This window comes from Carcharodon carcharias, chromosome 15, assembly GCF_017639515.1.
Source record: "Carcharodon carcharias isolate sCarCar2 chromosome 15, sCarCar2.pri, whole genome shotgun sequence".
Classification (NCBI taxonomy): Eukaryota; Metazoa; Chordata; class Chondrichthyes; order Lamniformes; family Lamnidae; genus Carcharodon; species Carcharodon carcharias.
Genome location: NC_054481.1, coordinates 59,816,631 through 59,835,472, shown reverse-complemented (window position 1 = coordinate 59,835,472; position 18,842 = coordinate 59,816,631). Strand labels below are relative to the sequence as shown.

The 18,842-nt window shown below is 43.6% G+C and overlaps 2 protein-coding genes across 9 annotated transcripts in view; one reads left to right on the top strand and one right to left on the bottom strand.

The window, feature by feature from the left end:
• Positions 1–2,139, top strand: part of si:ch211-14k19.8 (mucin-17) — a 28,378-nt gene extending 26,239 nt beyond the window's left edge. For both annotated transcript variants that reach the window (XM_041207385.1, XM_041207384.1), the window contains one exon: positions 1,283–2,139. In XM_041207385.1, coding sequence (XP_041063319.1) covers positions 1,283–1,357 — 75 coding nt within the window. In that variant the 3' untranslated portion in view covers positions 1,358–2,139. The remainder of the gene's footprint in view (positions 1–1,282) is intronic.
• The window catches only part of LOC121288670 (trinucleotide repeat-containing gene 6A protein-like), a 184,802-nt gene continuing 168,098 nt past the window's right edge, over positions 2,139–18,842 (bottom strand). For 5 of the 7 annotated variants that reach the window (XM_041207375.1, XM_041207379.1, XM_041207377.1 and 2 more), the window contains 5 exons: positions 14,312–14,419; positions 13,506–13,724; positions 11,147–11,217; positions 9,976–10,115; positions 2,139–3,866 (listed from right to left, as the gene is read on the bottom strand). In XM_041207375.1, the coding sequence (XP_041063309.1) occupies positions 3,497–3,866; positions 9,976–10,115; positions 11,147–11,217; positions 13,506–13,724; positions 14,312–14,419 (908 nt within the window). In that variant the 3' untranslated portion in view covers positions 2,139–3,496. Of the gene's footprint in view, positions 3,867–9,975; positions 10,116–11,146; positions 11,218–13,505; positions 13,725–14,311; positions 14,420–18,842 lie in introns of those variants that run through there. The other 2 variants (XR_005945407.1, XR_005945408.1) reach the window with 2 other exon arrangements.

The following is an 18,842-nucleotide window of genomic DNA, read 5'->3' as shown; positions in this document are numbered from 1 at the left end:
GAGATAATTGCAAAACAAAGGTTCAGACGAAGTGCTAATTCTCATTCTGTAGTTAGCCTAACTTCTGTCATAGGGGAAAAATGTTAGAAGCTATTAGCAGGGAAATCAGGCAGAGTCAAAATGGTTTTGTGAAAGCGAAATCATGTTTAACCAATTTATTGGAGCTCTTTGAGGGAGTCACATGCTGTGGATAAAGGGGAACAGGTGGATGTACTGCACTTAGAATTCCAGAAGGCATTTGATAAAGTGCCACATCAAAGGTTATTGCAGAAAATAAAAGCTCATGGTGTAGGGGGTAATATATTGGCACAGATAACAGGAAGCAGAGTTGGCATAAATGGATCTTTTTCTGGTCGGTAGGATGTGATGAGTGGTGTGCCACAACTGTTTACAATTTATATAAATGACTTGGACGAAGGGACCAACCAAAGGAATGATGGCTAAATTTGCTGATGACACAAAGATAGGTAGGAAAGTAAATTGTAAAGAGGATATAAGGAGACAGCAAAGTGACATAGATAGGTTGACAAATGGAGTATAATGTGGGCAAATGTGAAATTGTTCATTTTGGCAGGAAGCTTAAAAAGATTATCTAAATGGTGAGAGATTGCAGAGCTCTGAGATTTAGAGGGATTCCGAGTATCCTAGTGTATGAATCACAAAAGGTTAGTATGCAGGTCCAACAGTTAATTAGGAAAGCTAATAGAACGTTATAATTTATTGTGAGGGGAATTGATTACAAAAGTAGGGAGGTTATGCTTCAGTTGTACAGGGTATTGCAGAGACCACATCTAGAGTATTATGTACAGTACTGGTCTCTTTATTTAAAGAAAGATGTAAATGCATTAGTAGTTCAGAGAAGGTTTACTAGACTAATGACAGGTTAGGCTTGTATCCGCTGCAATTTAGAAGAGTAAGAGGTGACTTAACTGAAACCTTTAAGATCCTGAGGGGTCTTGACAGGGTGGATGTGGAGAGGATGTTTCCTCTTGCGGGAGAAGCTAGAACTAGGCGTTATTGTTTAAAAATAAGGGGACGCTCATTTAAGACAGAGATGAGAAATTTTTTCTGAGGGTTGAGTCTTTGGAACTCTGCTCACAGAGCCAGATAGAGTCTTGATTAACAAGGGGACGAGGGGTTATCGGGGGTAGGCAGGAACGTGGGGTTCAGGTTACAATCAGATCAGCCATGATCTTATTGAATGATGGAGCAGGCTCATGGGGCTGAGCGGCCTACTCCTAATTTGTTTATTTGTATTTAAAAAATCATTTCTTTCTTGCAGTTTAAAGCTAGGAGGCCTCGTTCATACTGCGAAGGGATGGAACTTGTGAGCATGGAAAGAAATTGGACAGCTTGAAAACATGCAGAAAAGTCATCATTCTTTTCCTGAAGGTCAGGCATGTTTTCCTCTGCTTACGTTGGGAGCAGTACACCCACCAGCACAGTATCTTTTTCCATGTTATTGTACTGGATGCACTGTGCAAAAACAATCAGCCATCCACTTGGCTTTAGAGTTTAACGTCGCTCCTGAGAGTGCAAGCTTCCTGTGGAACCAGGCTACAAGCAGAAGATTAAAACAACACACCATCTGCTGACTGCACTCTGACCTTGAGCCTGTGCTGAACAGCGAGCCACTTCATTTTTTCGTACACACAGAACATGGCACAGGCTCCAGCGGGAAGGAGGCATGGACACTTAAAGAATGGGTGCAACTTTGAAGTTTGGATTGAGACACTGCAAGAGGAAAGAGACAACTACTGTCCAGAGATAAAACTACAGAAAATAAATGGCAAAGTGAAGGGGTATAAATGCTGAGCAGCCAAAAAACGTCATGATTTATTAATATTTGAAGTAACTTCATAATTCAACACAACCAAATTATACATTTTACAATCACATTCTATTTGTAAACAGTTAAAAAGCCACTGACTTGTTTGCATCTTCCAACAGACAGTTATAACAAAGGCAATGAAATGGTGGCATTGTCTGCAGTGTTAAAATCGTGTCCTGGTTTGTCTGCTCTCTGTACAAGCACGAATGAATACATTTAGTGGCAAAACAAAACAAGAAGTGTAAAGTAACTCGTTTTCTGTAAAACTCTTATACGCAAACTCTTACATTAAAACGGCCTCTTACGGATGAACAGTATGATTCTGTAAACCACCAGAGCTGGTTACAGTATGCATAGTTACAGATCTCAGCCAGTTTTTCTTTTTAAGTACAACAGTCAATTGGACACAGTCACAATAGCAAAATACGTTTAGCCACTCGATAATGGGAATATAAAGGAGGGAAAAAATAAAGTATATATACTACAACATGTCAGCAAAATCCACCTTCACTCACTATAAAAAGACAGCAATTTCAAAGCAATGACTGGAAACTCCAGCTTTAAGCAGTTTAACTTGGCAAAAAAAAAAGGTAACTTTTACAGAGCAGTTTAATTCAGTGCTACAAGTTGGGGGTTTCCTACACATATCTACCAGGAGTTTCTAATGTGTCAGAGGCGGGGAGGGGGGAACTATTTCCTGAGAACCATGCTCTCTCTCGTTTCAGGATATAGAGGAATAGAAAAAAAAAGAACATGGTCAAAACACTGTTCAAATATTCCCAGAGATAGAACATCTTCATCCGCAAATATTTTTTTTTTAATTTTTTAAAAAAATTTTAAAATTTTTTTTCATTTTTTTATGAATGATGGAAGAGTAAACATTTCCCCTCGAAAGTCTGTAAACAAGAGGGCACGACCAGGGCACCTCCAAAAAAAAATGAAAGCTCTATTGAAAGTGCTGTACCCTCCTGGCTTGCAGGGTGGGGTTGCAAGTCACAGCTGCTGCCCACAGTGTCACACTGTAGAGATTAAATTCTTTAGGTTTTTCTTTTATCATCTTACTAAAACGTTTTGAAAAGAAACAGGTTGGTGCAATACTTTTTGAAATTGCAAAGTCAGTACGATAACTTGACCTTGCTCTACAATACCACGTTAAGGTAAGTACATGTCAAGGCATATTAAAGAGCACACTTTTTGTCCATTTTTTTCCTTGCTAAAAGAACATCCTTGAGTAAACATTTACACTTGAACTACCCTCTCCCCCCCCACCCCGCCCTATTGCCAATTGGACAGGGAGACAGTACTCAGTGCAGATTAACAGCTCACACTCCCATCAGCCAACTCAAATAAAGTTTTGGAATTTAAGGAACAAACATGATGAGTGCACAAACTAGCTCATTTGAAGCAGTTTTTTTTCTTTTTAAATGGATAGCACTATCTGGAAGTATAAATATATACTTTTTCACATTTTTTTTTTACTATTGGCCTGCATGATTCAAGTATTAAAACTGATATGTTCTGGGCTAAAAGAAAGTGGAAATAAAGGTGCAGAACGGAACATTTCCACAGGTGACCCCTTTTCCCCATCTCTCTCACGCTGTAGGTGAAAAGTCCGATTAGTGCTGCTTTTCGTGTAGAGGTCACAGTTTGAGTCATGAGTAAAATTCAGATGGACTCTCCACCTCCAAGGTGGTCAACAGGGAGGAAAGCGTTGATGGGGGAGGGGCTGCCGATTCCCCGCGTGTCATTGTTGCTCGGGGTTCCCCACAGGCTAGTGGAATAATTGGGGGTACCCCAGAGTGAAGTGCCATGGAGGTCTCCACCTGTTCCCGACAGCCCAGCACCATTCCAGTGATTGAGATCATTGCGGTTTGAGAATGGGTGGGAACTGTCAATGGATGTGATACGGTTCTGGCTGGATCCCAGAGATTGCCAGCCCAGAGAGGGGGTCAGCGACTGGCCTTGTGCAAAGAAGCGATTAATCTCGTCTTCACTGGCAAACTCAGCAAGAATGGTAGTGTTCCCTAAAACACACCTGTAAGCAAAAAAGAGAAAGTGGTTAATTACAGTTAACAGCCTGTATTCATACAGCACCCTGAATGCAGAGAAACAAATATTTGTTTTAAACAAGAGGACCTGATAAAATAAATAAAATGAATGGACTCAAGCCATTTAGCAGAGATGGGGAGTGACTAATAGCTGGTTTGCAAAAGTGGATGTAATTGATCTTAAAGGAGGAGAGAGAAGTGGTTAACGGGTTTTGTCTCCTTGATGTTGATTTGAAGAAAGATTTTTATTAATTCATAACAAACAGTGCTTGAGCACAGAGCTGGCCAACAGAAGAGCAGAGCATCAGTGGACGTTCAAGAATATATCCTTGCAAGGCTCCAGAGGTTTGTGTATAAGGGTGGGAAGAAAATTAATTGTTGAAGATGCACAGGCTGTCTCTTGATAGATAGGACTAGAACCATGTTTGATCATCTCACTCAGTCAGTCAGTGGAGAGGGAGGAGGATATCTCAGTTAACCATATCACAATGCAGATGGATCATGCATGACAGAGGATTTGTGGTGTTACCTAAGTGTGAAGAGAAGCCAGGCTGAAAAGGATTCAAATAGGGGTAGTCATCAGAGACATGCACAGACTTTGAAAGCAACCCATTCAAAGGCCAAGGAGGGACAGGGAGGTTAGGGGTAGTGCAGTAGGTGGAGAGGACAGACAGGTTCAGGGTTGGATTTAGAGGAGCTAAGGCTGCTTATTTTGAATATGAAACGTACAGCAGAGATGGAGCTATTAACACCGTCAGGGCAATTGCCATCAGGGTAACTAATCACTGAGAAATTGGGTGGTCTGGAGAAGAAATAACTTATGGAGATGACATAGGAGTGTGTGGAGGGGGATTGACGAGTCAGGAGCTGTGACTCATTTGGTTGAATTAAGCCAAAGTTCAGTTGAAGTTCAACAGGTCAAAGACAGTAGAGATGCTGTGATGGGTATTGCTAGAGGAGAGGATTGGCGTTTGGGGGTAAATAGGGGGATGTTAAAAAAAATTCGCATTTTTATCATGCTTTTCATGTCCATTGGACATTTCAAAGCATTTTACAGCCGAGGAAGTACTTTTTGAGGTGTAGTCACTTTTGTACTGGAGAATTATTATAATGTAATTTTAATGCCAAGGGAAATGAGGAAGTGGCCAGAGGTGGTCTTGACTGTTGTAACTTTCAGAATTCCTGCTTCATCAAATGTACTTCAACCCAGCATCCTTCTCAGCAGACTAAAGGTTGGTTAAACCTCACTATCTATCAGTCCCACCAAACTCCTGCCTTTAATGGGTCCTTCCTGTTTAACTTATGATGTACATTACTCAGAAATTGCACTAGGTGAGGAACATAAAGAAATAGGAGATGACCATACAGCCCCTTGAGCCTGCTCTATCATTCAAAAAAAAGACTTGGTTAATTTTCTGCCTCAACTCCACTTTTCCACCTTCGCCTCATATCCCTCAATTCCCTGTTAGATGAAAAATCTGTCCATCTCAGTCTTAAATACATACAACAATGGAGCATTCATAACCCTCTTGGGTACAGAATTCCAAAGACTCACAACCCTTTTGAGTAATTAATTTCTCTTCATCTCAGTCCTAAATGATCAACTCCTGATCCTGAAAGTGTGCCCTCATGTCCTAGATTCCCCAGCCAGAGGGAATAACCTCCATCTTCTCTGTGAAGTCCCTTCAGAATCTTGTATGTTTCAATGAGACCACCTCTTATTGTTCTAAACTTCAGACTGTATAGGCCCAATTTACTCAGCCTCTCATCACAGGACAAACCTATCATAGGAACCTTGAGCAAATTTGGTTAATCTTCACTGTACTGCCTCCAATGCATGTATACCTTTCCTTAAAAATGGAGAGCAAAACTGCATACAATACCCCAGGTGTGGTCTCAATGAAGCCCTATTCAATTTTCCAATAACTCATTCTTATACTCCAATTCCCTTACAATAAAGACCAGTGTGCCAACTGCCTTCCAAATTGCTTACTGTACCTGCATGTTAACTTTCTGTTCCTTGTATGAGTACACCCAATTATTTCTGAACATTTAAAAGTTTTATGCTTTTAAAAAATATTCTGCTTTTCTATTCTCACTACCAAAATGAATAACCCTCATTATGTTCTATCAGCCACCTTGTTGCCCACCTTGCTGAACAGGAAGATAATGTTGCCAAAGCTTCATGTCTTGCACTCATCAGGGCAAACATAAGAATGCCAAACTTCAAAGGGTCACAACAATTTATACAACAGGAGAAAAGGGTGCTGATTGCATAAGTTTCTCCATTTCCATCAATTTCTCCATCTCCAATAATTTCTACTGTCGGCCTGAATTAATATGTCTATTTCTAACAATCTACACATTTCTAAATGTTCATTGTTCAAATCAGCCTTCAATTTCTCCACTTCTCTGTTTTTCAACAAATCTGGTTCACTGTATGCAGCAAGAACTCAGTTTCTTGCAATTAATGAAATTCTGAACATTTCCACCTGCTCTGCATTCACCGCAACTTCAATTTCTCCATCTTGCAAACTATGAAAAACTGGCTCTCTGTACTTAGCGAAATGTCAATTTCAAACAATTTATCAACTTCTTACATTTTCTCTATCTGCAGATATTTCTCCTTCTCAATGCTTGCAAAATCTTCCATTTTCCAGATATTCGCTGTTAATATCATCTGCTCGTTCACTGACTGTACAAGTTCTGCATTTCAATCAATTTCACCATCTCCTATCATTTCTACAGTCGACCTGAATTAATATGTCTATTTCTAAGTATCTATACATTTTTAAATGTTCATTGTTCAACTTAGTTTTCAATTTCTCAATTTCTTTCTTTTTCAACAAATCTGGTTCGTTGTATTCAGCTAGAACTGAGTTTCTTGCAATTAATCAAATTCTGAACATTTCCAGCTTCTCTGCATTCACCGCGCATGAAATTTCTGTATATCCTTAAATTTAACCAAACTTGTTTCTAGCAAAATATCAGTTTGCAGCAATTGATCAAATCCGAGCACTAACTCCATCTGCTGATATTTCTCATTTCCCATATTTGGAAATCTCCCATTTCCACGAAATTCTCTGCTTGTATCACCTGCCCCTCGTCCCATTTTAGAAATTTCTCAATTTTCATTAGTTTCTCTATCTCCACTAATTTCAACTGTCCATCTGCATTAATCTGTGTATCCAGCAAGTACTCAGTTTCTTGCAATTAATGAAATTGTGCACATTTCAAGCTTCTCTGCATTGACCACACCTTCACTTTCTCCATATCCTTCAGATCTGCAAAACTGGCTTCCTGTATTTAGCAAAAAATAAATCTCCAGCAAATGCTCAAATTGTGGCATTTTCTCAATCTGCAGATATTTCTCATTCCCCATGTTTGCAAAATGCTGCATTTTCATTAAATTTGCTGCTTGTCGCTTCTGCTCCTTCTCTGAATGTACAAGTTTCTCAATTTCCATCAACCTCCTATCTCTATTAATTTCTACTGCCTACCTACATCAATGTTCCTAGCAATCTCCTCATTCCAGCTATTCCTCATCCACCTGAACCTACAACTCCTCAAGTTCACCATTTGTCAGTAATTCTGCTTCTCTGTAACTATCAAATTGTCAGTTTCCAGCAATGTGTTCGATTCAGCAAATTTGCAGGATCTCCGCATTCATCACAACTTCAATTGCTCCATATCCTTCAATTTCAGCAAACCTGGCTCTTTGTGTCTATGAACCTGTCAATTTTTGCTATTCAGCAATGTGAAACATTATCGCTATCTGCAGATGTACCTGAATCCCAATATTTGTTCAAGCTGCCATTGCCTTGAAATTCGCTGAATGAATCATCTGCTCTTTCACCGACTGTACAAGTGTCTCTATTTCAATCAATTTCTCCTTTTCCAATAATGTCTAACGTCGCCCTTCATGACCATCCCAAGTTCTAACAATCTACACATCTCTAAATGTTCCTTGTTCAACTCAGACTTCAATATCTCCATTTATCTCTTTTTCAACAAATCCGGTTCACTGTATCCAGCAAGCAGTTTCTTGCAATTAATCAACTTCTGAACATTTCCAATTCTGGCTGAAGGAGAAAGCTTTAGCAATGTCTCTTTTTTCAGTAATCTTCAAGTTCTGTACCACCAAGTGACCATTTGCCTATATCTCTTTGCAGCCTATGTCCTCCTCACTGCTTACAATGCAATCGAGCTTTGTAACATCAGTAAACTTGGATACATTACTCTCAGTCTCTTCATCCAAGTCATTAATATAGATTGTAAATAGCTGAGATCCAGCACTGATCCTGCAGGCACAATACTAGTTGTAACCTGCCAACTTGAGAATGCCCCATTTATCTCGACTCTGTTTCCTGTCTGTTAACCAACCCTTCGTCCATGCTAATACATTGCTCCCAACTCCACGAGCCCCTATCTTGCATATTAATCTGGTGTGACACCTTAATGGAAATCCAAGTATACATCTATCAATTCCCTTTATTTACCCTCCTAGTTGTATCCTCAAAAAATTCTAATAAACTTATCAAACATGATTTCCCTTTCATAAAACTATGCTGACTCTATCTGACCACAATGTGATTTTCTAAGTGCATTGTTAAGACTCCCTTGAAAATAAATTCTAGCATTATTCTGAGACAGGCTAACTATCCTGTAGTTCCATGTTTCCTCTCTTCCTCCTTGAATACCAGAGCTCAATTTGCTAATGGACCATTCGAGAATCCAGATTTTGGAAAACCATAAGTACATCTGTTATTGCTATAGTTACCTCTTTTAGAACCTAGGGGGCCATCAAGTCCTGGGGATTTGTTGGCTTTTAGTCACTTAAGTCTCTCCAAATACTTTTTCTCGGTTATATTAATTCAATTTCTCACTCCTATTAGCTATTGGTTACCCCCTTTTTCTGGTATGTAATTTGTGTCTACTGTGAAGAAATGCAAAACATTTGTTCAACAATCTCTGCCATTTTTTAACCCCCCATGATCACGCTTCCTGTCTCTCTAAGTGGCCAATATTTACTTTAGCTACATATACTTGTAAAAACACTTACAATATATTTTTATATTCCTGATTATTTTATTATTTTCCTTTTTCATCAACTTTCTGGTTGTCCTTTACTGGTTTTGAAAAAGTCTCCTATTCCTTAGGATTACTGCTATACTTTGTGACACTAGAAGCCTCTTCTTTTAATCTGATACTATCCTTATCTCAGATAGCAAACCACAGATGCATCTTTCTTGACGAGTTCTTTTTAATGGAACATATTTTAATTGAACGTTTTAAATAATTTCTTTTAAATCTTCCCACTGGATATATACTGCTGAAACTTTTAGTCTAAATACCAGATTAACTTTAGCCAGCTCTCCCCTCATACCTATGTAATTGGCCTTGTTTAAGATTCTTGTTTCTGATGTTGCTCTCAAACTTAGTGAGTTCAATTATTTATTTTTCCCCAGAGGATCTTTTACTATGAGATTACTAATTAACCCTGCCTCATTACACAATATTGGACCTAAAATAGCTTTATTCCTAGTTGGTTCCACATCGTATTGTTCTAAGAAATTGTCATGAAAACATGCTACAATCTCAACTTCCAGACTACCTTTTCCAAGGTTGCACAGGTTCATTTACCTCTGTTAGCTGAAAAGGAAGACGGTAACGCGCAATTGCATTTCATAGAATATACAGATCCAATTGGTCTCTGCCTTCTTTAAGCTCCATGTGAGCCTCCTCCAGCTCTAACAGCACATCCTTCTCCCTCACATACTCATCTAAACAGTTAAAATAAAAATAATTCTCTGACTCAGAAGACAAATAAGGGTGCAAAACATTAGGTTGCACTGTTGACAAGCACACTTGTGGTGCATGAAGCAGGGTCCCTGTGACAAGATGTGGGCCCCCATATTTTAAATGTAAAAAGTCTCAGGACTTGCTCCCACTTCATTGTCACAAACCCACGATTTGGTTGTATCAAGGTCTGAACTTCTCATATCAAGAGATGATCCACCCACTTTCCCCACCCCTTCCTCCACCAAGAAAAGCAACGAGATTTCACCTAAAAGTCATTATTCGGGTCCAACTTACATGTGTAGCGATTTCTGTGCCTTGGCTGCCTCTTCTTTCGAGCTGTAACAGACCAAAGCGTTTCCATGGGGCAGGTTAAGGTGGAATGTTATTAGTGGGCCGTGCTGCATGCACAGTGTACGCAAAGTAGAGCCATCAATCTGAAGGTTAAAGACAAAGCAAGAACCCAGTCAATGAGATTAATACAGGCCTGTAGCATTCTTTTAACAGCTTTAACATAGTAAAACATCCCAAGGTGCTTCACAGGAATGATTGACAAAATTTGGCACTGAGCAATAAAAGGCGATATTAGGACAGGTGTCCAAAAAAACGGTCAAGGAGGTAGGTCTTCAGCAGCAGCTCAATGGAGAGAGGATTATTGGGAGGGAATTCTAAGCAGTTGAAGGTACAACCGCCAATGCGAAGGTGAGGGAATTGAAGACTTCAAGTTAGAGTAAGAGGTTCCCTACCTGGAATATACACTAACCAGCTGATATACAAAGCCAAGAAACAGTGCCAAGGAGAAGCTCCCAATGTCTAAAACACAAGGAGTTGTTGGGCAATTACACAGTGAACCTGGATCATCAAGGGTGGAGAAATTTAAAATTGCGCTAGGTCTGCATCACATTGAGGGCATTGATAGGGCTTGTAGGCAATTGAGTGCGCTACACAATGTGATACCAAGCCACATGGCTTCTATTCAATCTCTGTTAACTGTGACAGCATGAGCTGAAGAGGAGAAGCAATCTAATCAACCAGGGTTCTGGCTATCCAACGAGCTGGAAAATGTCCCAGTGAGAAGGTAAGATTGGGCTGTTAACTCTCTGCATCTGCAATCACACATGGTGAGTGCATTTGAAGAAGGTAGCAGAGGGCTCCCAATGTTCCCCAGCACAACACAATTACTGTGGAGGAGGTGGAAAGTGAATGAAGGTTGCACAGGTTCATTTGCCTATAAATTAAAATGACGAAGTTTACAACACCTAAACAACTTTGGTCCTTCCCAGTTACAGTGAGAGTCAGGTCAGCTGTCACATTCCCTTTCTTAATAGTGAAAAAATCAGGGATCGTGAGTCTCTGCTTAGCTTTTCAGTCAATACTCAAATAATTACAGTGGAAGGGGCACAGGAGAGGTGTGCTGCTGTGCATAAGGATTACTGAATCACAGCTTGAATAAGATGGATTCGCTTACCTGAGGCGTGAGGTTCTTGAGAACAAGCCAGTTGGTTATTCTACCTGAGCTGATGTCGCCCCAGCTTGGACCTGCAGTAAATCAAAAAGGATGTAACTAACAAATGTACATCACCCACTGATCACTTGCCCAGTCACTCATACCACCGCCTTAAATCAGAAGGCTCCCACTCTTCAGTGCAGCCAATTAGCCCTGCAGAGCAGTCCCTGGGAACCTGACCCTATGCACTAGATAGCAGTCTGATTGATGGCTGGAACAATAATGAGTTCCCAACACCGGTGAAATTGTCTGTAATCCTTGCCCCAACTCAATGCAATAACCATTTAAGATCTTAACTGCAGAGAAAAGGAAAATTAAAATAGTTATTTTTCAATGATTACAAAACACCCATCTGTTGAGAGATTAGAGCGGACACAGGGCAAGAATATAAAGGAATTTTAACTGCAGATGAAAAATATCAGCACCAAATATAAAATGGCTTCACTTGAGCATTATTCTGCATGCACATTGAAACAAGCCTTGCAGCTTCCTCAGTGGCTCAGCTGAATAAATGCGCCATTTGCAGTACTGCTCAGCAACTCAGGACAGGAAGGACATAGACCCCATACTGTCCATACTCATCTCCAATGGGTTGGTGGAGGAGGCTAGTTTCAACTGCTATAAAGGGAAAGGAAGAAAACCAAGTCAGAATGCCCCTACCCTACTGAACCTTCAAGCATGATAAAAATGCCTACCTGGTCAGCAGATCAAGAGGCTTTGGTTCAACTGTGATACTTCCCATGCTCGAATAGCCTGCTGGCACAGACCTGACAATTGTCTGAGGCTGAACTACTTGCAACCTTGACGTCGTAGTTAACCTCGAGATGAGCTTCTAACAACATCACTAAGGTTGCCTATTTCCACCTCTGTAACATCATCCAACTCCAGCTCTAAGTTCATCTCCTGAAACACTCAACCATGCCTGTGCTACCTAAAGACTTGACTATTCCAATGCAGTCCTGGCTTGCCTTTCATATTCTCCCTTCCTTAACATTGGAGGTTTTGCTAGAACTGTGTAAAACACAAATTAAGATAGAAAGTGTTGGAAATACTCAGCAAGTATGGTAGCATCTCTGCAGCGAAAGAGTTAACTGAGTTCTGATGGAAGTTCAGCAACCTGAAATGTTAACTATTTCTCTACAGATGCTGTCAGATCTACTGAATATTTCCAGCATTTTCTGTTTTTACTTCAGCTTTCCAGCATCCATATTATCTTGCTGTTGTATGAAACATTAGTTAGGCCACAGGTAGAGAACTGCTTACAGTTCCAGAAACTGTATTACAGGAAGGATGTGGCCAAACTCGAGAAGGTAGAGATTTACAAGGGTGTCACCAGGAATGAAGAGTTTAATTCTGAGGAAAGATTGGATTGGCTAGGGTTAATTTCTTTGGAACAGAAGCGGCTGAGGGGAGATTGAATTGAGCTCTAAATTAGAGAGCTAAGATTGAGTGGATAGGAAGGAGCCATTTCCCTGAGCAGAGTTCAATAAGCAAGGGGCGCAGGTTGATGGTAATTGGCAGAAGGATGAGGGCAGTTAAGAAGAATTTTTTTTAACCCAGAGGTTGGTGGGTGTCTGGAACTCAAAGGGTCGTAGAAGCAGAAGCCTTGTCACATTAAAAAAAATACATGGGAGTATGCACTTCAAGTGCTGTAACATGCAAGGCTGGAAGACTAAGAGCTGGAAAATGGGCAAAATACTGCGGATGCTGGAAATCTGAAACATAAACAAAAAATGCTGGAAAAACTCAGCAGGTCTGACAGTATCTGTGGAGAGAAAGACAGAGTTAACGTTTGGAGTCTGAATGACAGCTCTGAAGGAGAGTCATAAGAACTCGAAACATTAAGCCTGTCTTTCTCTCCACAGATACTGTCAGACCTGCTGAGCTTTTCCAGCATTTTTTTGTTTTTGCTGGAAAATGGGGTGAAAGGGCTCCTTCCGTGCTGTAAATTTTCTGTTTCTATGTTTTACAATGTTAAGAGATGCAGCACAAATACAAATGGTTGGGTTCACACATGGCATCCAATAGCTGCTGGAACATGTGGGATCGTATCCAGCATAATTCAGAGCTTCCAGGAGGAGCAGGAAATAAAAGTGAGTGAGTGAGGAATAGAGAAGGGGTTTGGGGTGTGGGATGGAAATAGATTAAGAAAAAAACAATGTACAATTGGTTTTAAAACAAACACTTCTGGAACTTACTTTGCAGATACTATAAAGTCTCCACAGTAACAAAGCTTTCAATCGGTTGGTTTATTCTGAACTGCTGCCAATCCTTTATCTCACTTACTACAGGAAAAGGCCATATTCCACTTGTCTCTTACCAGGGTTGTATCTGGACTCGGAAGTCCCCCATCCTCCACCCACACGCAGCGAGCTATTTCCCCACGAGGACGAAGGCTTCTGATTGGTCAGCCCTGGTGGTGGGCGGGACGGAGCGGTAGTGTTTTTGGGTGGTAGGGGGACTTTCCACAGCTCATGAGCCAGGGAAGCATTGGTAACCGGACCAGGAGACCAAGTGGATTTGGGGTCACCGATTCTGGCTGCAAATTGGAAGCACAAATAGAAGGTCAGCATTCAATCACCAAACAGTTGCCACCCACACACCTAACCATATACCCATGTTGTTACTACGTGCAGCATTACTAGTTTTACTGCTAATTCCTCAGCTTTTAAATTTAGATTTCACTACCTATTTCCTGATGTGTGCACCCAAATAACTTGCACAATGAGGTGTAGGTTGCAGTCTGGCTTTGATAAGCCCCCAAATTCATTGAGCAAGAAGAGGGAGATTGATGATTCTGCCAAGTTGCCAAGTTCCAGCAGTAAAGAAGGAAGCATCATGCCTGGATGGATCCTTACCACCTCCTGGCGGATGGTTACTAGGTAACACTAGTGACAGTGTGTACACCCACACACAGGCCAGAAGCCAGGCCAATGAGGAAAATCAGATGAAGAGAAAATTAAAGGTAAATTTATCTAAATCCTCCCATTAAAAAAGAAATGCTTCAGTTATAGAAACATCTGCAAACCCGCAGGCTGCAGATGAAAGGAATTGTAAATAAGCCTGCATGCTGGCATGACTGGAGATGGATTTCTGTCATAGTTAGTGGCAGGCTTTGATTCCTACCTGGAGTGCTTTGTGCTGTACTGCTGAGGGAACTACTGTAGCTGGAGGCACCAACAAGGGACCAGGCACTAGTTGAAGGCAGCGTGGTGTTCATAGATGAGGACGACCCTATTGAACATACACAAGGTGACGCATCAATGACTTGTTGGGAGCTGCATACACAAATTATTTAAACCAGGAAATAAACAAAGAAATAGATGAGTTAAACAGTACTTCTGGCTGTTAAATGAGGTAGGTTAGTGCAGTAAAACATAAAAATTTAGATCTTTTAAACACAAAGTACACAATGTTTCCCAAAGCATGAGCGCTCTCACCCAGGAATTTCTCCTTCCTCATGGGGGACATATCCAGGATTCCTGGTTGCTTTTGTTTTAAAAGTGGGTGTAAAATTTCTCGATTCCCTCTTGTCTTTGCACAAGTCTCATCAGCCACTCAAACAACATGGGATGAAATGCAGTGCAGGCAGAGCTGCTTCTCTCCTGATCTGATCATCAGCCCACCCACCAGCAACCCCTTTTCTCCTGATCTCCACGAGATTGCATGACCCAAATAACAAGGGAAGCAATTTAAACATTCATCTGTTTAACACTGGCTTCACTTTAGGCAATTTCCGCAATGAAATGGGACACTTACCAGCCATAAAATGCAGCTTCAGCAATGTATAGCTAGAGGAAGACAGCTATACCCACAAATTTGATTTGTAAAGCATCAGCCAAAGCCCAATAGGTAACATAAAAGCAAAATACTGCGGACGCTGGAAGTCTAGAACAAAAATCAAAATACCTGGAAAAACTCAGCAGGTCTGACAGCATCTGCAGAGAGGGATACAGTTGATGTTTCGAGTCCGTATGACCCTTCATCAGAACTAAGACGTATAGAAATGATATGCCTACATGTCTTCTGGAAATATATATATGCACACACACACCTACATCGACGCACACACACACCGACATCGACGCACACACACACACACACACCGACATCGACGCACACACACACACACCTACATCGACATCGACGCACACCTACATCGACGCACACACACACCTACATCGACACGCACACACCTACATCGACACGCACACGCACACACCTACATCGACACGCACACGCACACACCTACATCGACACGCACACGCACACACCTACATCGACACACACACGCACACACCTACATCGACACGCACACGCACACACCTACATCGACACGCACACGCACACACCTACATCGACACGCACACGCACACACCTACATCGACACGCACGCGCACACACCTACATCGACACGCACACACCTACATCGACACGCACACGCACCTACATCGACACACACCCGCACCTACATCGACACGCACACGCACCCACACCTACATCGACACGCACCCACACCTACATCGACACGCACACGCACCCACACCTACATCGACATCAACGCACACCTACATTGACACGCACACGCACACCTACATCGACACGCACACCTACATCGACGCACACGCACACCTACATCGACGCACACGCACACCTACATCGACACGCACACGCACACACACACACACCTACATCGACACGCACACGCACCTACATCGACACGCACACGCACACACACCTACATCGACACGCACCCGCACCTACATCGACACACACCTACATCGACACGCACACGCACACACACCTACATCGACACGCACACGCACACACACCTACATCGACACGCACACGCACCTACATCGACACGCACACGCACACACACCTACATCGACACGCACACGCACCTACATCGACACGCACCCGCACCTACATCGACACGCACCCGCACCTACATCGACACGCACCCGCACCTACATCGACACGCACCCGCACCTACATCGACACGCACCCGCACCTACATCGACACGCACACGCACCTACATCGACACGCACACGCACCTACATCGACACGCACCTACATCGACACGCACCTACATCGACACGCACCTACATCGACACGCACACGCACACACACCTACATCGACACGCACACGCACACACACCTACATCGACACGCACACGCACACACACCTACATCGACACGCACACGCACACACACCTACATCGACACGCACACGCACACACACCTACATCGACACGCACACGCACACACACCTACATCGACACGCGCACGCACACACACCTACATCGACACGCGCACGCACACACACCTACATCGACACGCGCACGCACACACACCTACATCGACACGCGCACGCACACACACCTACATCGACACGCGCACGCACCTACATCGACACGCGCACGCACCTACATCGACACGCGCACGCACCTACATCGACACGCACACGCGCACACACCTACATCGACACGCACACGCGCACACACCTACATCGACACGCACACGCGCACACACCTACATCGACACGCACACGCGCACACACCTACATCGACACGCACACGCGCACACACCTACATCGACACGCACACGCGCACACACCTACATCGACACGCACACGCGCACACACCTACATCGACACGCACACGCGCACACACCTACATCGACACGCACACGCACACACACCTACATCGACACGCACACGCACACACACCTACATCGACACGCACACGCACACACACCTACATCGACACGCACACGCACACACACCTACATCGACACGCACACGCACACACACCTACATCGACACGCACACGCACACACACCTACATCGACACGCACACGCACACACACCTACATCGACACGCACACGCACACACACCTACATCGACACGCACACACACACACACACCTACATCGACACGCACACACACACACACCTACATCGACACGCACACACACACACACCTACATCGACACGCACACACACACACACACCTACATCGACACGCACACACACACACACCTACATCGACACGCACACACACACACACACACCTACATCGACACGCACACACACACACACACACCTACATCGACACGCACACACACACACACCTACATCGACGCACACACACACACACCTACATCGACGCACACACACACACACCTACATCGACGCACACACACACACCTACATCGACGCACACACACACACCTACATCGACACGCGCACACACACACACCTACATCGACACGCGCACACACACACACCTACATCGACACGCGCACACACACACACCTACATCGACACGCGCACACACACACACACCTACATCGACACGCGCACACACACACACACCTACATCGACACGCGCACACACACACCTACATCGACACGCGCACACACACACACCTACATCGACACGCGCACACACACACACCTACATCGACACGCGCACACACACACCTACATCGACACGCGCACACACACACACACCTACATCGACACGCACACACACACACACCTACATCGACACGCACACACACACACACACACCTACATCGACACGCACACACACACACACACCTACATCGACACGCACACACACACACACCTACATCGACACGCACACACACACACCTACATCGACACGCACACACACACACCTACATCGACACGCACACACACACACCTACATCGACACGCGCACACACACACACCTACATCGACACGCGCACACACACACACCTACATCGACACGCACACACACACACACACCTACATCGACACGCACACACACACACACCTACATCGACACGCACACACACACACACCTACATCGACACGCACACACACACACACCTACATCGACACGCACACACACACACACCTACATCGACACGCACACACACACACACCTACACCGACACGCACACACACACACACCTACATCGACACGCACACACACACACACCTACATCGACACGCATACACACACACACCTACATCGACACGCAAACACACACACACCTACATCGACACGCAAACACACACACACCTACATCGACACGCACACACACACACACACACCTACATCGACACGCACACACACACACACCTACATCGACACGCACACACACACACACCTACATCGACACGCACACACACACACACACCTACATCGACACACACACACACACCTACATCGACACGCACACACACACACACCTACATCGACACGCACACACACATCGACACACACATCGACACACACACACATCGACACACACACACACACCGACACACACACACACATCTACACCGACACACACACACATCTACACCGACACACACACACACACATCTACACCGACACACACACACACACATCTACACCGACACACACACACACACATCTACACCGACACACACACACACACATCTACACCGACACACACACACACACACATCTACACCGACACACACACACACACACATCTACACCGACACACACACACACATCTACACCGACACACACACACACATCTACACCGACACACACACACACATCTACACCGACACACACACACACACATCTACACCGACACACACACACACACATCTACACCGACACA